Source organism: Stegodyphus dumicola, chromosome 2 (assembly GCF_044657685.1).
Source record: "Stegodyphus dumicola isolate Sdum_Otavi_A_Nest chromosome 2, ASM4465768v1".
In the NCBI taxonomy this organism is placed as follows: Eukaryota; Metazoa; Arthropoda; class Arachnida; order Araneae; family Eresidae; genus Stegodyphus; species Stegodyphus dumicola.
Window position 1 is genome coordinate 169361758 of NC_140769.1, and position 19552 is coordinate 169381309.

Below are 19552 nucleotides of genomic sequence, written 5' to 3' on the forward strand. Positions count from 1 at the left end.
CGTGGTTTCATACTGATCTTAAACATGTTCTTGCAGGTAGGCCTCACCAAATCAGTAGGCCAGCCAGACGCTCTGCTTCTTGAATGTCATAGTCTTTGATTTTGAACTTTCGGTACCAAATCTTCACAGTATCATACTATACCGCATTAGTACCTAAAGCTGTAAACATGATTTGGTGATATTCTGTAGCTGGCTTTTTGTCACGGAACTAGAAGTAAATGATGGTTCTAATTTGGTAGTGTGATAGTTCCATTTCAGACACCTTGCGCTTAAAGATAATGATATTTTTTTACAGATTTCACAACACAGTAAGCAGGTATCTTTTTTTCAAACACCAAAAATCGTTTTACAAAATATGATTAAACACGCCTACTGGAATTTTTTGCGCAGACGATATTTGCGGTGAAGTTTCGTTAAAACCCGATGTTATGCATCCATCCCAAATAGCTCATCCAGTGCCACTTTGATTTTTGTTGTTGTTTATTTTCTGGTTTACGATACTACAGCCTCTCTTAGCCTTTTCCTTAGTCTTTAGGTTTTATAGTACAATGTGGTACTCTACCTTTGACAGTTAATAGTGTATGTGCATTTGGCAAAGACTGTTCTCTAAGCAGACGTATCTCAGGCATCGTGTTACAGATAATTACAACAGTCGGCTTTTCTTCCTGTACGCTAATTCCCCAATCTATTGCCCTCCCTAATGTTAGAAAAAAGAAAAAAGAACTAACGTATAATGTGATAAAATATAAACTCAAATATCCGATGATGTGGCACTTGCTGATCTGGAAAGCATTGTCGATACAAAGACTGTGATGGACAAGCATTTCTTTTTGCTTTTCCTTAAATGCACTTTCTGTCTCATCGCTGAATGACTCCATTGCTTTATCAACGTCTGAACATTCGCGCCTCGAATGATTCTGCAATGCAAATCCTAAAAGAGTCGCTTGCAAAGGGCTCAAGCGATTGCTCATTGCGTTTGCTATTGCATGCTCTGTAATGACTCTCCGCCTCAATTTGTACGCCTCACCTACATATTTTATCTAAAGACTTTTGAATCCCACTGTAGATGTGGAATAATATGATTAGAACCTTAAGTAGTAAGGGCGATGTCCTCTGTCACAACCTTCGAAGCAACAGTCATTTCTTGCTCTAGTTATCTTGCTAAAATGAGCACAGGCTGTATTTATGCTCTCTTATATATTGCACACTTCCACCTTACAAATTTTTACTTTGCTCACAAAAGATGGTACTTATTTACAACGTTTCTGTGGTGAATATTTTGGGAAGGCAGATTTTAATTATGTATGAGAATACTGTCTAACTAAATCTTTCAAAATTGTTTCCAAATGGATGCACAGTACGTTTCAAAACGCTTTTTTTTTCCTAGAAATGAAGGGGCAGTGCAAATGGGTGCTGATAGTGCTTATTCTTTAACTACATAAAAGTATGAAAAGGGTGATATTCCCTTTACCTCTTTCATAACCTAGATGAAAGGATGATGGACACACTGGAAGCCATGTGCATTATTAATTTATGCGAATAAACGTGGTTTATTCAGTAAGTGGTAAGTTCAGTTTTTATTGGAGAAATAGTAAGGTGAAATTAGTGAATTACTTTCATTATTTCATCACAAGCTGTTGCGAAAGGATACTAAAGGACATTATTTTGAAGATTGCGAGATTAAAGCATTTCATATTAACAAATTTCATAATGCCATACTAATTCAGAAACCTTTGGGAGTTGACAAATATAAAGTTTTGTGAGCTAAGTAGCATAAAAGTAAACAAAATTTTACTTTTCAGGTCTTTTAATTTAGAATCTTGCATTTCTTATGAAGCCAAAACAAATTTATATTCATATTACATCATTTATTTGTTCATCTTGCAGAGATTTCTAATTTTAAATGACGACACTTATTTAAAAACGACAGCGGAAACTGTGACAGGTTGATTACTCAGTACAACACCATATACTCGCAGGCTAAGCAAGAATTAATACATCACGGGCGGCAACGACGCTCGAGAAGGGTGAGAGGTTACGTTCTTGACAACAAATATGCCAGCATCTGCGAGACAAAGGCGACGGAATTACTTTATTGCGCTCTCACCTACCCGGATAGACGGCCCTAATTGAAGTTGACTCGGTAAAACGCGGCCGTCTCTTCATCGCCATGGCAACCGGAATCGCAGAGTTTCTACAACGGGATGCTTTCGACTGATTGGTGATGACACTTGGAGAGGGGAGGAAAAAACGCTGCGAGGGGGATGCGTGGAAAAAGTTGACTTAATCGATTCTCTTAGGCGGGTAAAATTGCGTTGGCAGGCGGGAAAAACTGGAGAGTAGTATAGTGTTGCATCTTTAATTCCCTATGGCATTTTACGTACTTGGTTGCGTTGAACAAAATAGAAAAGAGGAAATGAGGCATTTTTTTATCTCCTGTTTTCACTTGGCTAAGGAATTGCGGTGATCTAATGAGTCGTTAACAAGACTAGGCACGTAAGGGAAAAGTAAATTTTTATTTTTAACAAATGTTTTTCCTTAAAAATAAAGACTTCCTGCAACGCTTTCATGAAGTAATATCCAGTTATTTTCTTTTCCACAAGCACAGGATATATCTTTGGCTTCGGAATATTTCATTTTCCCATTTTCATTGAGGTTTCAAAATTATTTTTCATTTCATAGAGGCTAACCTGAACTACAGTCCCAAAAGTACGTTAGAAATTATTCCGCCGAAAACTTATTAAAAATAAAGTTGTAATTTCTTCGGCAGCTTAATGTTTCCGACTGAAAAATGATAGAGCATTCGCTGTAGGCTGCGTTCTACAAAATGTTTGCACGGAAAATTTTCATGATTCTGCAATTCACTACTGCACTTTTATAAATAGCGATTGCATAAACGTTCGTTTACTAGTAATATAATTTATGAACATTTGTACTAACAGTATGAAAGATGCTTCTTACGTACCTTTGCAGCAGAATTTCTTTCTTTCCTGTGTACTAGAATCTCATCTATCTGTGCATTAGGATTCTTTTCTTTATGCAATCTTTACGAGTTAAATCTCTCCTAGCTATACGCTGTCATCAGCGTCAGAACTCTGGACTATTTTATTACTCGAAACATTGGACTATCTAAACGAAAATTATGGATACCTTCATGGAGGGCGTTTTAAGGGAACTGGCTCGTACTTTCATGCAGCCAGTTCGCTCGTAAAGATTTAAACCTTAACATCAAAACTGAAAACCTAGTAATAGATTTTAGCAGTCTCTAAGCTTTAACCCGCTTATCTTGCTTTGTAATTTGCTGTCATTAAACTGTAAAACATTCATAGCATCTGCATAGTAGTGAGTTTTAAAATTCAATTCCCGTCACATTTTAATAAAGCTATATTCATTTCAAGAAATTGACACAGAAGTTTCATTTCTTTGGTAAACAAAAATATTCTGGTTTTGAATTTCTTGTTGCTTGAAGAAGAAAAGCGTGTTTCAGATTTCCTCAAACCGCATGAACAAGCTTGGGTTTTGATAGAAAAAAAGTAGGCAGTCTAATTAGGCCTAGAGGAGTACACAAGTAAAATTTTGTGAAGATAGCACTTATCGTTTTAATTCTGTGGGTGTGCCCAAAGTGCCACACTCATTGAATAGAGCTTCGAAAAGAGGACTGAAACGAGCATTGTTGTCAATGAACTGACCGATGAGATGCGGAGAAACAAATAATACAGACTCTCAGTTGTCCTAGATTATCTGTGAGCCCGGTCTGGGCACACCTAGGGTTCGCTTTTTTATTTTAGGCAAGATTTCAAGGAAAAAATTTAAAACTAATATAGAATAAGGATATTAGCGTATAGCCAAAAAAAATAACATAGAAATGGTATTTTCAAACAATTCCTTCCTTTTATGCCGCCATTTTATAGTGGTCAGGGAAGCTGACTGCGGTACCGAAGGGCCTGGGTTCGAATCCCGGAGAAGGCATGGTTGTAACTGTCCGTTCCTTCATAGGAAAGGCGATGGTGGCCCACCTATTAGGTGCCTCCATAATAAAGAGACCACCACAGCTGGCCATGTATAGGTGAATGAACTGGGTTACATTTGTAATTTTTTACAATCTGCCATTGGAAAAAAATTCCTTTCATACCCTAAAAAAAATTTGGAAGATTTCTTTGGAAAATGAGGATCTTAAAAAACTAAACATGGCTAAAATAAATGGATTGGTTTGTGTTGAGCTGCCATCTACTATAAATAAAGAAGGTTCAGAATAACCTACAGTAACCTATAAAACCTTTTTCATTCAATTTTTCTGTGCGTACAGAAGGAAATTTTTAGGTGTGTCCAGAGCGGACACACTGTGCCGCAAAGGGTTAATTTTAAAATCGGCATGTTCTTTTTCTAATTTTAGTAAAGCTGTAATTTTGTAACACGGAAAGAGTATAATGGCTTTAGAAATAACTGTAGTGGAGTGTCTAGGTTCTGACAATCGCTTAACACTACGTTGTGCTACCATGACATTTATTTTCAATGTGTTTTGAAAAATACTGTTATTCCAAGAAAAAGAAAATGCTTAGTTTAATATCGCATCTTGTCGTCAAGATAACTAGTTCTCTGAGTCTTGTCATTCTATGGGGAATAGGACCTTTGAATTTTAACTTGAATTTCTTAAAAATATTAACAATTTAAAGAGCAAAATCATATTTTAATAAGTACATTGTTTTATTTTTAATGATGCGTTTAATTCATGTAATCAATAATGCTATTTATTGGTACACTTTATAATGAATCTATTAATTATATTAATGAATATAAAAATTTTAATGAATTCGCGTTAATTTTAATGTTTTTAATGATAATGATTTCAGAGCAATAACTTTCTTATTAATAATTTGCATCTTTATTTTTAAGAACGTTTATTTCTTTCTTATCCATCTAATTGATACATTGGTATAAATTATAATGAATTTACAAAAATAACTTACAGAGTTTTAGTTTTTAATCTTTGAAAAGAGAAGCGAATTTAAAGCTAATTAAAAAGGGAGCATATTTTTATGATTTGTATTCAGGAAAAATTCCGTTATTGAAGTTTGGAAATTTTCCAATGCTTGTTAATACAAGTGAATATTTCTCATTGTAAATAAATAATAGCAATAATGGTAATAATAATAAACTTCATTATTCGTAATGAACGAAACAAATGAAAATAAAATTCCAGGATGACATTTTTCAAAATAATCGACTATTAAACTGTGAATTAATGTTTACTAATTAATTTTCGTTATTTATTACTTAATGAGACTAATGTAAAGGAAAAGGGATAACTATTCAGCTTTATTTTAAAATAGCATATTATATCAGTTTTCTATCGGATTTAATATAACTAGACTTTTGAGTGATAACACTCGCAATGTTTATAAGAAATTTTCTCCTTCTTCACTGTGTGTCTTCGTTATGCTATTGGTTGCACATCCAGCTAGTAAATGAAAGTGCCGTGGTTCGAATCCTGATGAAAGCACAGCTGACTTTTTATGTTTCTTGCTTCGTAGGTCTTGATGAAATCTACATGTGTACTCTATGAACTTGTTTTTATTGGCAGTAACTGTCACAGTCTTTCACTAAGCCTTATGAAATAAATCCAGGCCTTATATTACATACTTAAACCTTAGATCAAATTTAAGACACATCCTATTCATAGCATTTGAAATATAGTAAATAAATATCTTTTTGCTAACTGACACTATCTTTCACTAATCCTCATAAAATCAATCCAGACACATTTTCGAGGTATGTGCAGCTTGTCTGCTCTATTACTGCCCCGCATCCATTGAGCCGTAAAGAAAGGCCAGATTAGGGTATAAGTTGGAGCGGGAAGGGTACTGACGACGCAGGGATTATGGTAGACCACATTCCCGGACTTTCGGGGAAAGAAAACAAGATCAAAACCATTTGGAGCGTATGGCTGATAACGGTATATTCCTGAGTGTTCCGTTAATTATAATAGGACGTAGTAGGGCTATATCCTTGATTAGTACCGAGTAAAAGACACTGAACTTCATTAAATTTATTAAGTGAAATTCTAATTGCAAACTATTGTTTTTTACAACTAACTTCATGGATTTGTGTTTTAATACGTTATTAGTATAAAAGAAATAAATACTTTGAAAGATTTACAGAAAAAAAGGTTTTAATAACACGGCTGAAATACTCGCTTGGTTAGAAGAATTTGTCTTGAAGTTTACATGTCTAAGTTGCGTATTTTCAATATGCGACCATTTTGTACCGCAACAGATATCAATGCTATATCCAAGTTCTTCGCAAACACGTCTGCATGCCCACATCTACAGTCGCAGCAGCTGTTGCTATGCATAGTTTTGGATCGGCTAAATGTTATATATGAGAGACAATAATAATATCTCTTTCCTTGACATATTCCCACACGAAATAATCACATTGTTCTAGTTCAGACTCTTAATTGCCAAAACGCCATAGCCATATCCTAGTGTATTTAACGGCTATTCCAACCCTGCGAGAGTATTTCATATTCTAAAAGGATGTATATCATATTCTAAAATGATGATATACAATGGCAACAGAAATTTCTTTACATGGTCAAGAACACAGAAATCTGTTCCTTCTTGATCAACGTCCGTATTGCTCTACTTGCATCAAAAGAGATCACGTGATGTTGATGCTATAAAAACAACTAAAGAAAAGGTTATTAACTTAAAAACTTACTATATAAAATGACATTAAATGCTTCACATTTTTTGATATATAAGAATTTAATCTATTTTTTTAAATAATTCTGTTGGCGGACAATTTTTTGAGTAAATGACTCGTGAAACCAATGAGAAAAAACCAAAAATATTATTTCGGCTTTCCTTCAATGAAATATTCTGTATCAAATAATTCACTCCATTAAGAGGAAATTAAAATGTTAACTATCATTCTTTTGAAATATAGTATGCTTTTGTTTTCGTAAAAACATGTATAAATCACAATAAAACAACTTGCTCTATATTTACATTTGAAATTGCTTAAACAAACTAACTTCTGTGTAAAAAAAAACACTTCTATTAGCTAACCAACCAACTAAGGAACAAAAAATGTTAGTCTTGCGTGACATAAGCTGCTTGCACTAATAATATAATATAATTAGTTATTTTGAAGAATGAGATTGTTAATTTGAAGAATTAATTTGATAATTTGGAAACAATGTGAAATAAAATGTTTGCAACATGCCGTACTTTATATTTAGCATTGAATAATACTAAATCTCAGTGTAATATCTCAGATAGTTTTACTGTTTCCTTGTGCACGAATAGCGTAATATTAAGATATACTCAATATTACTATTCAGCTGTCTTTCTTATAATTTCGTGACTCGACTATATTATCTTCAAAACCCCACTATAACCTTGACCAATTTATAATAAACTCCACTTTATGACGAACGATTTTTTCCGCAAAGTTTCCTGTACAATTAATATGATTTTATATCGCATTAGATAACCTTCAGTCTAATATAACAAACTTCTGAAAATCTTTATCAGAACCCTTTTTTGTTTTCTTATACGCTTTTTCCAGAATTTCAGCGAGTTTTCATAAAAAAATTACTAATCCTTAAAATCATTCATGCTTCGGATATTGCGATTCGTCCATGCAAGGACAATGGAAAACACCAATACCTTACTGTTTTTTCATTTCCACCCCTTTTTCTCTGTGATTTCAGTAAAAACTGAGTGAGAAAAATATAATATCGAATTATTAACGAACGACAACACGCAATAAGCAGGTTTTATGATATCATATGGTGTACGTTACCATTAAGGCAAAATCTTGAATTGCTTCTCTGATCCTATTCAAGATCTTCGGCTAAATTTTAAGACGAAGCTGTGTGATGGGAATTCTAAAATTTTCGGTGTTTAGGAAACGAGGAAGCACATGAACAGATTCTTATGAGCCTGGGCCTATACAGGTGATTTATCTTTGGGGGATGAAAAGGTTAATTATTAAATTAAACGAAACTGTAGCGAAAACTTATTCAGCGGAAAGCATTCTGATCTTAAACATTTAGATCTAAGAAATGAAGATTTTATAATCACTTTAAATTAAAATAAGTATAATGTCTCGACCAAAGAACCACTCACGAGTTTGAAAAGTTCATAAAACCTTCAATTCTTCAAATCCACTATGCGCATTAGTGCATTAATATCATTTTTCCTTAACCTTAGATTTCCATTAATTAGACGTAAACAATAGCTTATTACCCAAAATTCACCTTGTAGAATCCACGTGGGTTAACTTCTTGCTAAAACTGTAGTAACAGGAAACTACACAGAAGGAGGGTTTAAACTCTTTAAAATGCACAATGCGTCAACTCGACGCTAACAAACTTCGCCTCTATTTGGGCGGTAACTGAAAGTCAAGTAATTGGAAATTAAAAGTTGAAATGTTTAACAAGTGCTAAACTAAACTACAGGGTTCAGCGAGATCCCGAACTTTAACCCCCTTCTAAAACTAGTGGCAGCAGATAAATGCAATTAAGCCACTTGAACCAGCAATAATCAAACGTACCTACAGCAGAGATGGCAGCTAGCGCCTAACTTCCCTTCTAAAACCTCGGTATTTAAACCTTTCCTCCTCAAGGTAGAATTTGCATTCTTCCACGCGCGCTACCAAATTTAACTATTCTGGCACTGACAATTAGGAGAATGAAGGCTTATAGGAAAGTCTGAACTAAAATTTAAATTATTAGTTAAAATAAATATAAATCCCTACAACCTTAAAAGAAGCATCGTTTACATCCCGATACGTAATGCATTACACTACACTAATATTTACATCTTAAGATTAGCCATATTTTATATATTCCATGTTTAGCGTTATGTATGCAGCCATCTAATGAACAATAAACCTTTAAATGCTTTGTGAAGATTATATGAATCATTATTATGAAAGAAACCTAAGAACAAAGAAGGCTTTCCATTAATTTTGCCGTCAGCACACTTTAAACAAAAGTTATCTCCAGGGCTGTTGAGCTGTTGTCTGAGTAAATAGGCAGTTGGTTTCCTAGTTCTGTACCCTTTTGCGAAAGAGCATTTACTTATTCCATATCTCCTATATCTTTCTCTTGATAGACCTCCTCAGTTTGCTGCAGTCGTTCAGTCCCACGAATAGGAAAACTGGAATTTTTCTCTATCGCAAGCATCACAGCTCCAATCTGGCGCCCATCGTAAATTTCTCCACAGTGTTTTCCGCTAATATTCCCTTGGTAGTTACTTCTCTTTCTTTCTGAGCAACCTTCTCCTCCTCCTCTATTTTCTCCGAGAATACATCTTGTCTTCTTCTTTTATTCTTCCTCCATGCTCTCGCTTTTCTTTAATAGCATTGCTCAGATTTCTTCCGTCTGCTTATTCTCTTTCGAGGAGGCTGGCTTCGTATTTTTCTTGCGTTTTATTTTTACACTGGTGGGTAAAAGGCATCTTTTTCACAAGGTTGTATTTCCAGTGTTAAGCTGTGGCAATCCAATAAAGTGTTCCTTTAAGCTTATTTATAGATCTATGTATGTAGTTTTCTTGTTGAGGAAAGACAAAAGTAAGTGTAAACCTTCCAAGCCTTTTACATAAATACTAAAATATTCTTTTATAGTTTTTGTATGCGCTAAGCTGGGCTTAAAAAATGGATTTTTCTTTGTTAAATAAAGAATGCTGGGATTTACGAAACTGGATTTTTTTCATTCGTAATTATTTATTTTAAGACGCATGTATCAACATCCTTTTAACAATGCAAAAACTAAATTAAATAAATTTTTAAAGTTTTTATTTGTTATATTTTGCTGTTTTTTTAATTTAAATAATGACACACATTCATCAGTAGTATTAATTACTGACTGTTTAATAATTTCAGCGCAACTTATTTAAGTAACCAGAGGGTAACTTTAATCTGTTTTAATTAGAGGAAATTCGCACCACCTAGCCGCCCAAGATGTTTTTAGCATTAAAATAACTGCGATTTTGTTACTCCTCGAAAGAGGCACCTTCTTTGCACTTAATGTATAAATCCAAACACAAAATTTCGCCTCAGAAGCTAATGGACATGAAGATCAGAGAAGGTCTAGAAGTTCCCCTTGACAAGTTTTATCATTGCGCGAAGCATTAGAACCTTAGTTTTTCTTTTTACATTCTATACACTGTCACATATAGTCAACTCTCAGTGTGCTGCTATCGGTGATGCATCACGACAGGGGCAATATTCATTGTCTCTTTGATTTAAGAGAAAAGAATGTGATAATGTTGTTATAAACAGAAACGCTCTTTTTATCCACATATATAGCTTTACTTTTATTTATGTATGATTAAGTTTTATTTAATTAAAGCCTACTATCATTGTTAACACACTCTTTTTCAAAAAATCGAAGCACCAAGAAGGACTTTTGCGATCATGACGAAATTTGGTATGCAAACACATCTTGATCGAACATGCAAATGATCAAAGTTTCAACGCAATGAACAGGAATTGCGATCATAGCGCGCATTTCTAGTGCGCAATTCGCAAAGTATAAAACCAGTAACAGAGGCGAAAAAAAATTTTTTTTTGTTTCTGCCATTGTAATTTAGTAAAGAAACTAAAGATGCCGTTACGACGATATCGAAGACCTCACACTCAACTAAACGACTTCGCATGTGGTCGCATTGTAGAGTTGCGCGAAGATGGGTGGTCATACCAAGCAATAGGCCGCCACCTGCAGCATACAGACACTGCTGTGCAAACATATTGGCAGCAATGGTTGCTACAAGGAAATTGCCGACGAAATGAAGGCTCTAGAAGACCAAGGATCACGAATGCGAGGCTAGATAGGATGACTGTTCGTGAGGTGAACCGTCCCAACGGTATCATTGTCGACTATCCAACGCACTACAGCCCCGTCTATACCTCCCGTGGTAGGTTCATCATCTTACGGCGCTTGTCTGAGGTGGGGTTATTCTCACAGAGGCCTTTAAGATGTTTGCCTTTGACCGCACCACATCGGCGGAATCGACTGGAGTGGTGTCGCACCCGATCATCATGGCTGCCATCAGACTGGCATCTTATAGTGCTCAATGATGAATCCCGCTTCACTCTTGAAGCAGATGACCACCGTGTTCGTGTCTGAAGAGGACGGGGCCAGCGGTTCCAATCAGCCTTTGTTTTAAAATCCATACAGCCATAACTCCTGGTGTGATGGTGTGGGGCGCTATTTTTTATGACAGCAGGTCATCTTTAGTCATCCTCCGCACATCTTTAACAGCTCGAAGATATGTTGATACAATCCTGCAGCCGGTTGCATTAGCCTTCATGGCACGTCATCCTGTGACCATTTTCCAACAAGATAATGCCAGTCCACATACCACTCACATATCTCTGGGCTGTCTCCTTGCGGTTGATACTCTTCCATGGGCACTAAGTTCACCAGACCTTTCACCAATCGAGCATGTCTGAGGCATACTATGCCACCAAATTCGGAAATCAAAAAATATCGCAGATCTGGAGCGATCACTATCACTCCTTGCCTCGACAAATTCAAGCATGCATTGCCGCCAGGGACGGTTCGACCAACTACTAACTTGAACACTCAATGGGTGATTGTGAGCCGTGAACAGGTATAATAACCCTGATTTTTTAATCATTTTATTATCTCTGTATGAGCTATACACATATTCAATTTCATCAAAAACAACCACTTCTTTCATGGTGCTTCGATTTTTTTGCAAAAGAGTGTATTTATAATAACCACTTTCATAATTACTCTCACTTACATACCGAAGGATTAAGGGGAAAATGATGAAATCTTAAATAATTGCAACTTAGAATTCAAGTTATTTAAAAAATATAGTTTAAATTGCTGAAAATAATTAAGGCTTTTATTAATTATGCCTATTTAGTCTAAAGGGAAAGAATTGTATTATCTTCTGGTTTTCAAGAAATGATAAAATATTTAAACTTTAGAAAAAATACAAGGAATACAATATTTTAAAAAAGAAGAAAAATATATTAATTGTTAAGCTTATTTTTATGCATAAATCAATGTGTAACACAAGGACATAATAACGACTTTTTCTCAACTGTTGCAAAAAGGTGGAATTCTGCGCACATTTAAGACGTTAAGATGTCATGATACGATGCTTTCACAACCAAATTATAACCTGAGAAAAACGCAATAATAGCGTCTGTTCGACTAAAAACCTCATCTGCGAAGACGTAATAAAGACATCTTTGCAACGGTCAGACCAGTCTTTTAACCTGCAACCTTACGGCAAATGCAGGGATTAATGGAACTATTTCCGATTACAAAACCAATATCAGTATCTAATTACAAAATCAATATCTTTGCAACGGTAGGAAAACAGTGTTGTTTCGCGGATATCTGGATATCTGGAGTTCTTGAAGACGACATATTGCAACCTTTTTGCAACATGACCTTCGACGAGTTTGCAACGTCATTACGACGTTGCCATGCTACTTGGGAGTTTGGTCGATAGCTTAAAAGATTAAAAAAATATAAAACAGCTGTTGCTAAATTAAATGCGTAATTCAAAAGTTTTAATTGCTAATAATAATGCAGCAATATTAAACTCTCACAAAGTTAAACAGAACTAGTTCAAAGCATTACTTTAAGAGTTTTATATTTTTTCTTCTGTTTTTATTCTAGCAAGTTTAAGACACAGCAAGATGAAAAAGGATTTATGAAAGATGATGAACTTGACAATGAATATTATGGTGGCCTACAGGAAGACAGAAGATCAGCCATTGACAAATGTATGGACAAACACTGTTATTGGCTAAGCAGCATGCCCAAGCGTTATGTCATCTCAGTCCTCAGTTCTGTAGGATTCCTCATCAGTTTCGGCATTCGATGCAATTTGGGCGTTGCCATTGTAGCTATGGTTACAGTTACAAACGCAACAAATGACGTAAGTCTGTTTTCTTCCTGTTGTTTAATTTCATTTTCATTACATTTTAAGTGACAAAGTTTTCTAAATAGTACGTCTGATTATATGACGTAATTTAAGAATTGCTATTTGCAATGAAGATTCCCAGAAACACTTTTTATATAAAGCTTTTTTAGCTGTACAAATTAATGCACGTTTTATTGAATGTGATAATCTCAAAAGAATGTTTGCAAACCTCTAAAAGTTTTGGTATATTTTGTGGCAAAATTCTGGAATTACAAATCTTATATATATATATATATTATCTATCAATTAAGTTCCCAACTTTTCCTTTTAATTTTATTAATTATATATATGTGTGTGAATGATCTGCTCGTCTTTCATAGAAATCCAAATGTTTTCTTTGTCTCTTTGCTATTCATAATAATAATTTAATAATTATAACGAAATATATCAAAATTACAGACAACACAGTATATCTTATTGCTATAAGTTATATTATTATAAGTTATATAAGCAGTATATAATTATCCAAAAGGGAAAAATTCAAAATTATGCATTTACATGATAACAAACTAGAACTTTTCCGGATTCGAAGAAACCGAAAATCCAGTCAGTTGCTTATTTAATAAAATCAGTTTACTCGCAAAAGTAGTTAAAACAAATAGGCAATTATGGAGAATACTCTTGCAGTGTTTATCCCAAAATATAACAGAAAATCTGCCTTTATAATGAACTGATTGAAATGCATTGAACTGCATGGAAATTGTTAATGGTGTTCATACACATTATTTTCTAGTTACTAAAAGCCAATCTTTCACCAGCCATTCACTACATAACAAATGCCCACAAGCTCCTCACTACAGAATTAACACCCGAATAGCCAAATGTAACAGATATTTGGTATCAGTGCTTGTTGTAATGAAATTATACTTTGATATTACCATTTGAATAACTGACACACTCTTCTGGATTTCGGTCAATATTTTGTTTAGCTTCAATGTAATCTGAAGTGGAAAAGCAGAGTTATCTGCATCAAAATGACATTTTTCATAGGTAAAAATACATTGCTAAAGTAAAAGTGCATTGCATCAAAACGATCATTTGCATAGGTAAAGTACCTTGTACACTGTATAAGACTGGAAAAATATTTCCCATAGCGTTATAAATTGTGTCTATCTGGATGTCTTCTGAATTTTATTTCAATAAATTTTTTTCAATAAAAATGACAGATTTTCCTAATCTCAAGCCAAGTTCTGATTGAAATGTGTGAGCTCCTTTCCACAGTTCTGCAGTACAATGTATAGCTCAGAACATAGACAGCATTCAAGTTTTGCCCAAAAAGTACTTGTACTTTTTTAATTTCATTTTATACAGAGAAAAGATAAAATATTTTTTAAACTTGAATCTCTATGAAGAAAATTAAGTTTTTCAATATTTTGAAATCTTGATAATCAATAGGTATTTTCCTAAAGAATTGTTAAAGAACCAGTTTATCCACTCAATTGATATTTAATGCAGAGGTAGTTAAATTTAGTGCATAAAAATAAATCCATTTCGTCTCCATAGGTCATACAGTATTTTTTGCATTTTCAGTATTAAAGATTAAAAGCTAGTCCCGCGGACAGTATAGTGGTTAGGAGACCCGACTGTGATACCATAGGGCCCGGTCTCGAATCACGGAGAAGGCATGGTTGTAACTGTTCGTGCTTTCTTTCAATAGAAGGCAAATGTGGCTCACCTATTAGATGTCTCCATACTGAAGTGGTCCCCATTGCTGGCCTTAGTTGTGGCCAACCCGAAATCGGCTGACGGCCCGCTATTGGGGCGATTAAAAGTTAGAAAAACGGACAGACTTTATTTCAAAATAACAGTTGCATTTGATTCAAACATTTCTTATAAACAAATATGCAGATAGAAATATGCCACAAACAAACTTTAAAAGATTTTGCAGTGCATTTGCAGTAACGTGTTTATGTGCTTAAATTATAAGGCTTAAAATATTATAGACATTAATGAGAAGATTGTGAATGTTTATGACAATAATGAAGTCAATCTTAAATAAAGTTGTTTATATTTTCAATAACTCCTAAAGATGGTTATGAATTAATAGGTCTCTTTGCTTCAGTTTCATTATCGTCATAATGCATTTGTTCGTGTATGTATTTTCAACAATCAATTTACAAAACTTCTTGCTGAAGATATTTCCAAACCATAAAATGCAATTCCGTTCTTAAAAATCTCTCAATCTGAAATATTTTTTTCTTGTGGGATTTCTTTCTATACATCACATTTTAACCTTTGCCTAGATTTTTAGTAGTTCATTAAGAACAGTAGTGCGCTCGTAACAAACATCAGGAAAAAACTATAACATTTATACAAGAAATCAAGACCCCCATGATAAATACACTGCTCAAAACAATTAGGGGATATTATTATTTTGAATATAAACTGGGGATAAGAAAATGTTGTGGTGATGATTAATATATGAGGTGTAGGTGTTGTAAGATATGAGAAAAAGAAAGAAGAAACGAACAAGGCATAATTAAATTTTATTGACGGTATTTGTTAGTAAGCAACAAATGCACAATTTGTTCATATTATACAAATAAACAAAAAATGGGATTTCTTTAATACAAATGATTTTCAATAAACGGTATGGTTTCTTCTGAACGAAAGTAATGCCGCACACCTATGAATCATGGAATGAATCAGGTTATCAATGAGGGACTGGAGTATTCTCTACTACTCCTGTAGAAGAGAGCTTTTAAACTGCTGAATTATTTCTGGGAGGGTTAAAACGCGACTAGCAATCCTTCTCCCTAGAAAGTCACAAACATGTTCTATTCCGTTCACATCTGGGGAACATACTGGCCAATTCATTCGAAGGATTTTTTAAGTGGACAAATTCCAGCTAGTGGACAAAAATTGTCCATTAGCTGAGCACACGATGTGGCTTGGTGTTATCATCCATGAGAATGAATCAATTTCCAATTGTTGCAACGTAAAGAACCTTAGTATGTCTGAGGATCACATCCCTATATCACTGGTCCGCTAGTGCTCCATTCCTGATAATGGCAGGCCATTGATATAAATACCGGCCCAGACTATCAGGAGTATTTCAAGTACCATGTTCTCTATGATGAGAATCCGCCTGCTGTCAGGTTGTACACTAAAGCGAGACTAGTTCGGAAAGAGCATGTTGCTTGTCTCATCTCGTCCGCATTTGAGATGCTCCTGTGCCCACCTTCTGCTGGCAGCATGATGTTCCAGTGTCAATTGGCTTGCCGTTAAGACCGATGGCGCTCCAGACTACCGATGCAACTAAGCTATCTTGCTGAGACATAGTATTCACCGTTGCAAAATATTCAAATCGTTTCAATTGTTTTTAATCTCCTCCTACAGAAGGAATGATGCAGGTTGTTTTTCACTTCCTATCTAAAACGCATAATTTTCAATGCTAGAAACACAATTTGCATATTCTCGACTTTGTAGACGTTTGTAGAGTCATTATGCTTTTTTAACAAGAGACATGAATAATTTGCAGTGCTGTCGCCGGGACTCGAACCCTAGACCTCTCAAATACTCGTCTAGTAGGCATCCAATTACACCACGAAGGCATGCGGAGAGTAGAGAGAAAATACCTTATATACTCTCCCTTTTAAAGGGCGACTGAGAAATCAGGCTGCCCACTCGCCAGATCCTGGTGGTGATGAATTACTATCCAGCATGTTTTAGTTCGAGCGCCAATTTAGAGTCATTAGAACATTTGATACTAGAGAGCGCGAAAAATATGCAGTGCTTTCTCCGGGACTCGAACTTTGACCTCGCGAATAAGCATCGAGTTTTACCACCAATTACACCACGATGGCGAAAGGAGAAAGAGAATACATTATACGTTATAATTTTCCTTTTAAACCTTTTCTATTTCATTTTTGTTAAAAATATTGTCGATTATATGGTTATTTTATATCGCACTTATAATATCCCCTAATTGTTTTGAGCCGTGTAGTAGTAGTGGAGTAGCAGTAACTGATTTCCTTACGATTGCCGCCAGTATTATTCTGCCAACTGTCATTATGTTCGATACTTCTGATTTAAAATATCCCACAGCTGATCACATGATATGAGCACTGTTATTTATAATAAAAGTTTGCTTTGTGAACATGTTTTATGGCATTTTCCATTCTGAATTAAATCTTTTATATTATCAATAACAGTGGAACGTATTTAAGATATACATGAATTTTTAAAAAAAAGAGCTTATGAAGCAAAACGTGGAAGCTGCATCAACAAGTAATTATGTTAATCCAAATAGCTCATTTTGTATCTTAAAAAGGCAAATATAAATAAATATAAGTAAGATGAATGCTTTCTAAGAAAACCTGGTTCCTATTCGTGTTTCACATGATTCCCCCCAAACACGAACCCTATACATTATTCACTAGCCTGCTGATGGACTGAGAAGAAATTGCTTAACTCAGATACTCATCAGCAGTTTCAAAGACACAGTATGCGTCATTTCTTGAGCGGACAGTAAGAAAGAATCAAAGGAAACTGCAGTTTCTTCCCTTATGTCATTACTTTATAGTTTTTACGCATATAAATTCCATTTTCTAAATAATTTCGAAACCTGACATAATTTATCAGATTTGTTTTAGAAATAAAAATAAGGATACATTTGCTGCAATCTAAGATAAGTTATTGATCAAAATGCGTCTGGAGGAACAAAATGGTGCCATGTCGTCGAGACGTTATGTTGGAACTTAACTGTCATAAAGGCCTAAGAAAAATCTCTTGTCGGCGCATGCGCATCAATCCATTCATCTCTGACGATTCCAAGGTTCATTTCTTAATGCTATAAGGATGGCGTCTCCTATGCAGGGATTCAGAAGATGATTCTTACTATTTTATTACTAATTCTTAAACGTAAGGTAACAATATTTATGTACTTTCTAAATTGCAATTTGAAACTCCCAAAAATATAAATATCGCAAGTATTTTATTCCGAAAATAGAGTTATCAATTTTAATATCGTCTGAATTTCTCTTTACGAAGTAATTAGAGAATCCTATTTACTCTTTTGAAATTCTTTAGTTGCGCACCTTTTAATCATATTTTTGAAGTAATTTCATTTTTTTAACTTATGCATAATTAGTCTTCTGTGTATTGGCAGAAGCACATTCATTAAATCGTTTGCATTTTCCCTTGTTTAAAAGCCTAAAATTTACTAATAGCATTTTCTTTGCATTTATTTATGCGTCATTTATTTTTATTTATGTGTCATTTTTCTTTATATGCAAACTTTGATCTTATCTCATTCATTATTAAGAATTAAAATTGGGGAATAGTTATAAAGTTCTCTCGAATGTGATTCATAAAGACAGAATTAAAATTGGGCAACAGTCTTATAAGATTATTTCGATAGGGATGATAAAGACTAAATTGGAAATTTACGTAATCTGGTAAACACTAATGTATTTTTATAAACAAAAATATTACATTGAACTTTCTTTAATTATTAAGACTAGGAATTAATGTAAACAAAAAGCATAAAAAGGCTTTTAGCTCTGATTAGTACAAAAACTAAAACAATAATTCGTTGACGACTGACATGATTACCTATAAAACTGCAATAAAAATATACCAAATTTTCACATCATAAAATGCATGAGAAAAAATAAACTTTTCTGAAATAATAATGATTTGGCCATTCAGTCTGCCTATTCTGTATAAACCCTCACCCGATTGGCTACCAAGTGAATTGGTAGACAATGTAAATTCTGATTAATATGGAAGTTTTTGGCTGATGTTTCTACGGAATTACTGTACATTCAATGTTCAGACAGAATAGATCTCTCATATTTATTATAAGGCAAAAGAAGAATATCTCTCTTTCATAACTTATCCGAGATCTCTCTTCCGTATTTATAATTTTCTGATTGCATCAGTAGCCATTATTATTTTGACAAAGGGAAAATCTTAATCAAAGTTGCTATAGCTAACTGCTTAGCAGTTTTTCTGTAATTTATTCGTTGTTATTGTTAATGACACAACTAAAAATGGAAAAAAAAATGTTTAGTTTCCGTAAACTATATTTTGATTTTCTTTTGAATCGACCTTACAAATTTAGTAAGGATCTTACTTCAAAGGCTTTCCTATATAATGCCAAAAAACATTTTATGCTTACAATGCCAACGAAATATGCCTTTTTAATTATGTCAAAATCCAAATATTAATTTCGGAAGATTTTTAAACCATGATGGTTTTATAATAAAGCATTCAATATAAAAAAAAATTAATTTGCACTGATCTAAGATTTCTTGAAAAATTAAGTCCCTCCCCATATCTTAAGATTAATCCTCCCCATAATTAAGAGTTTCTTTCCCTTCCCCATATCTCCAAACATCTGCTTCTTAAGCATTTGTCGCTAGTTGCCAAAACTGTTTCTAAGAGGAACTACCTTATATTTCTTTACACATTGAAAAATTCACGAAATCTCATGCAATTAGTTTTTTCGACAACATAAAACAACTTTGAGGGAAATCACCAGTTGACAATATTTGGCTAATCTTTGGAATATGGTAACAGGAAGTTTGGCGACATTTTGGTAAAGCGATAAAAGTTACTAGCTA

At 34.1% G+C, this 19552-nt stretch overlaps 1 protein-coding gene across 1 annotated transcript in view; it reads left to right on the forward strand.

Moving 5' to 3' along the window:
* The window catches only part of LOC118181715 (vesicular glutamate transporter 1-like), a 266747-nt gene that overhangs the window by 127202 nt on the left and 119993 nt on the right, over positions 1 to 19552 (forward strand). Inside the window, exon 3 of the mRNA XM_035350912.2 lies at positions 12677 to 12938. Coding sequence (XP_035206803.1) covers positions 12677 to 12938 — 262 coding nt within the window. The remainder of the gene's footprint in view (positions 1 to 12676; positions 12939 to 19552) is intronic.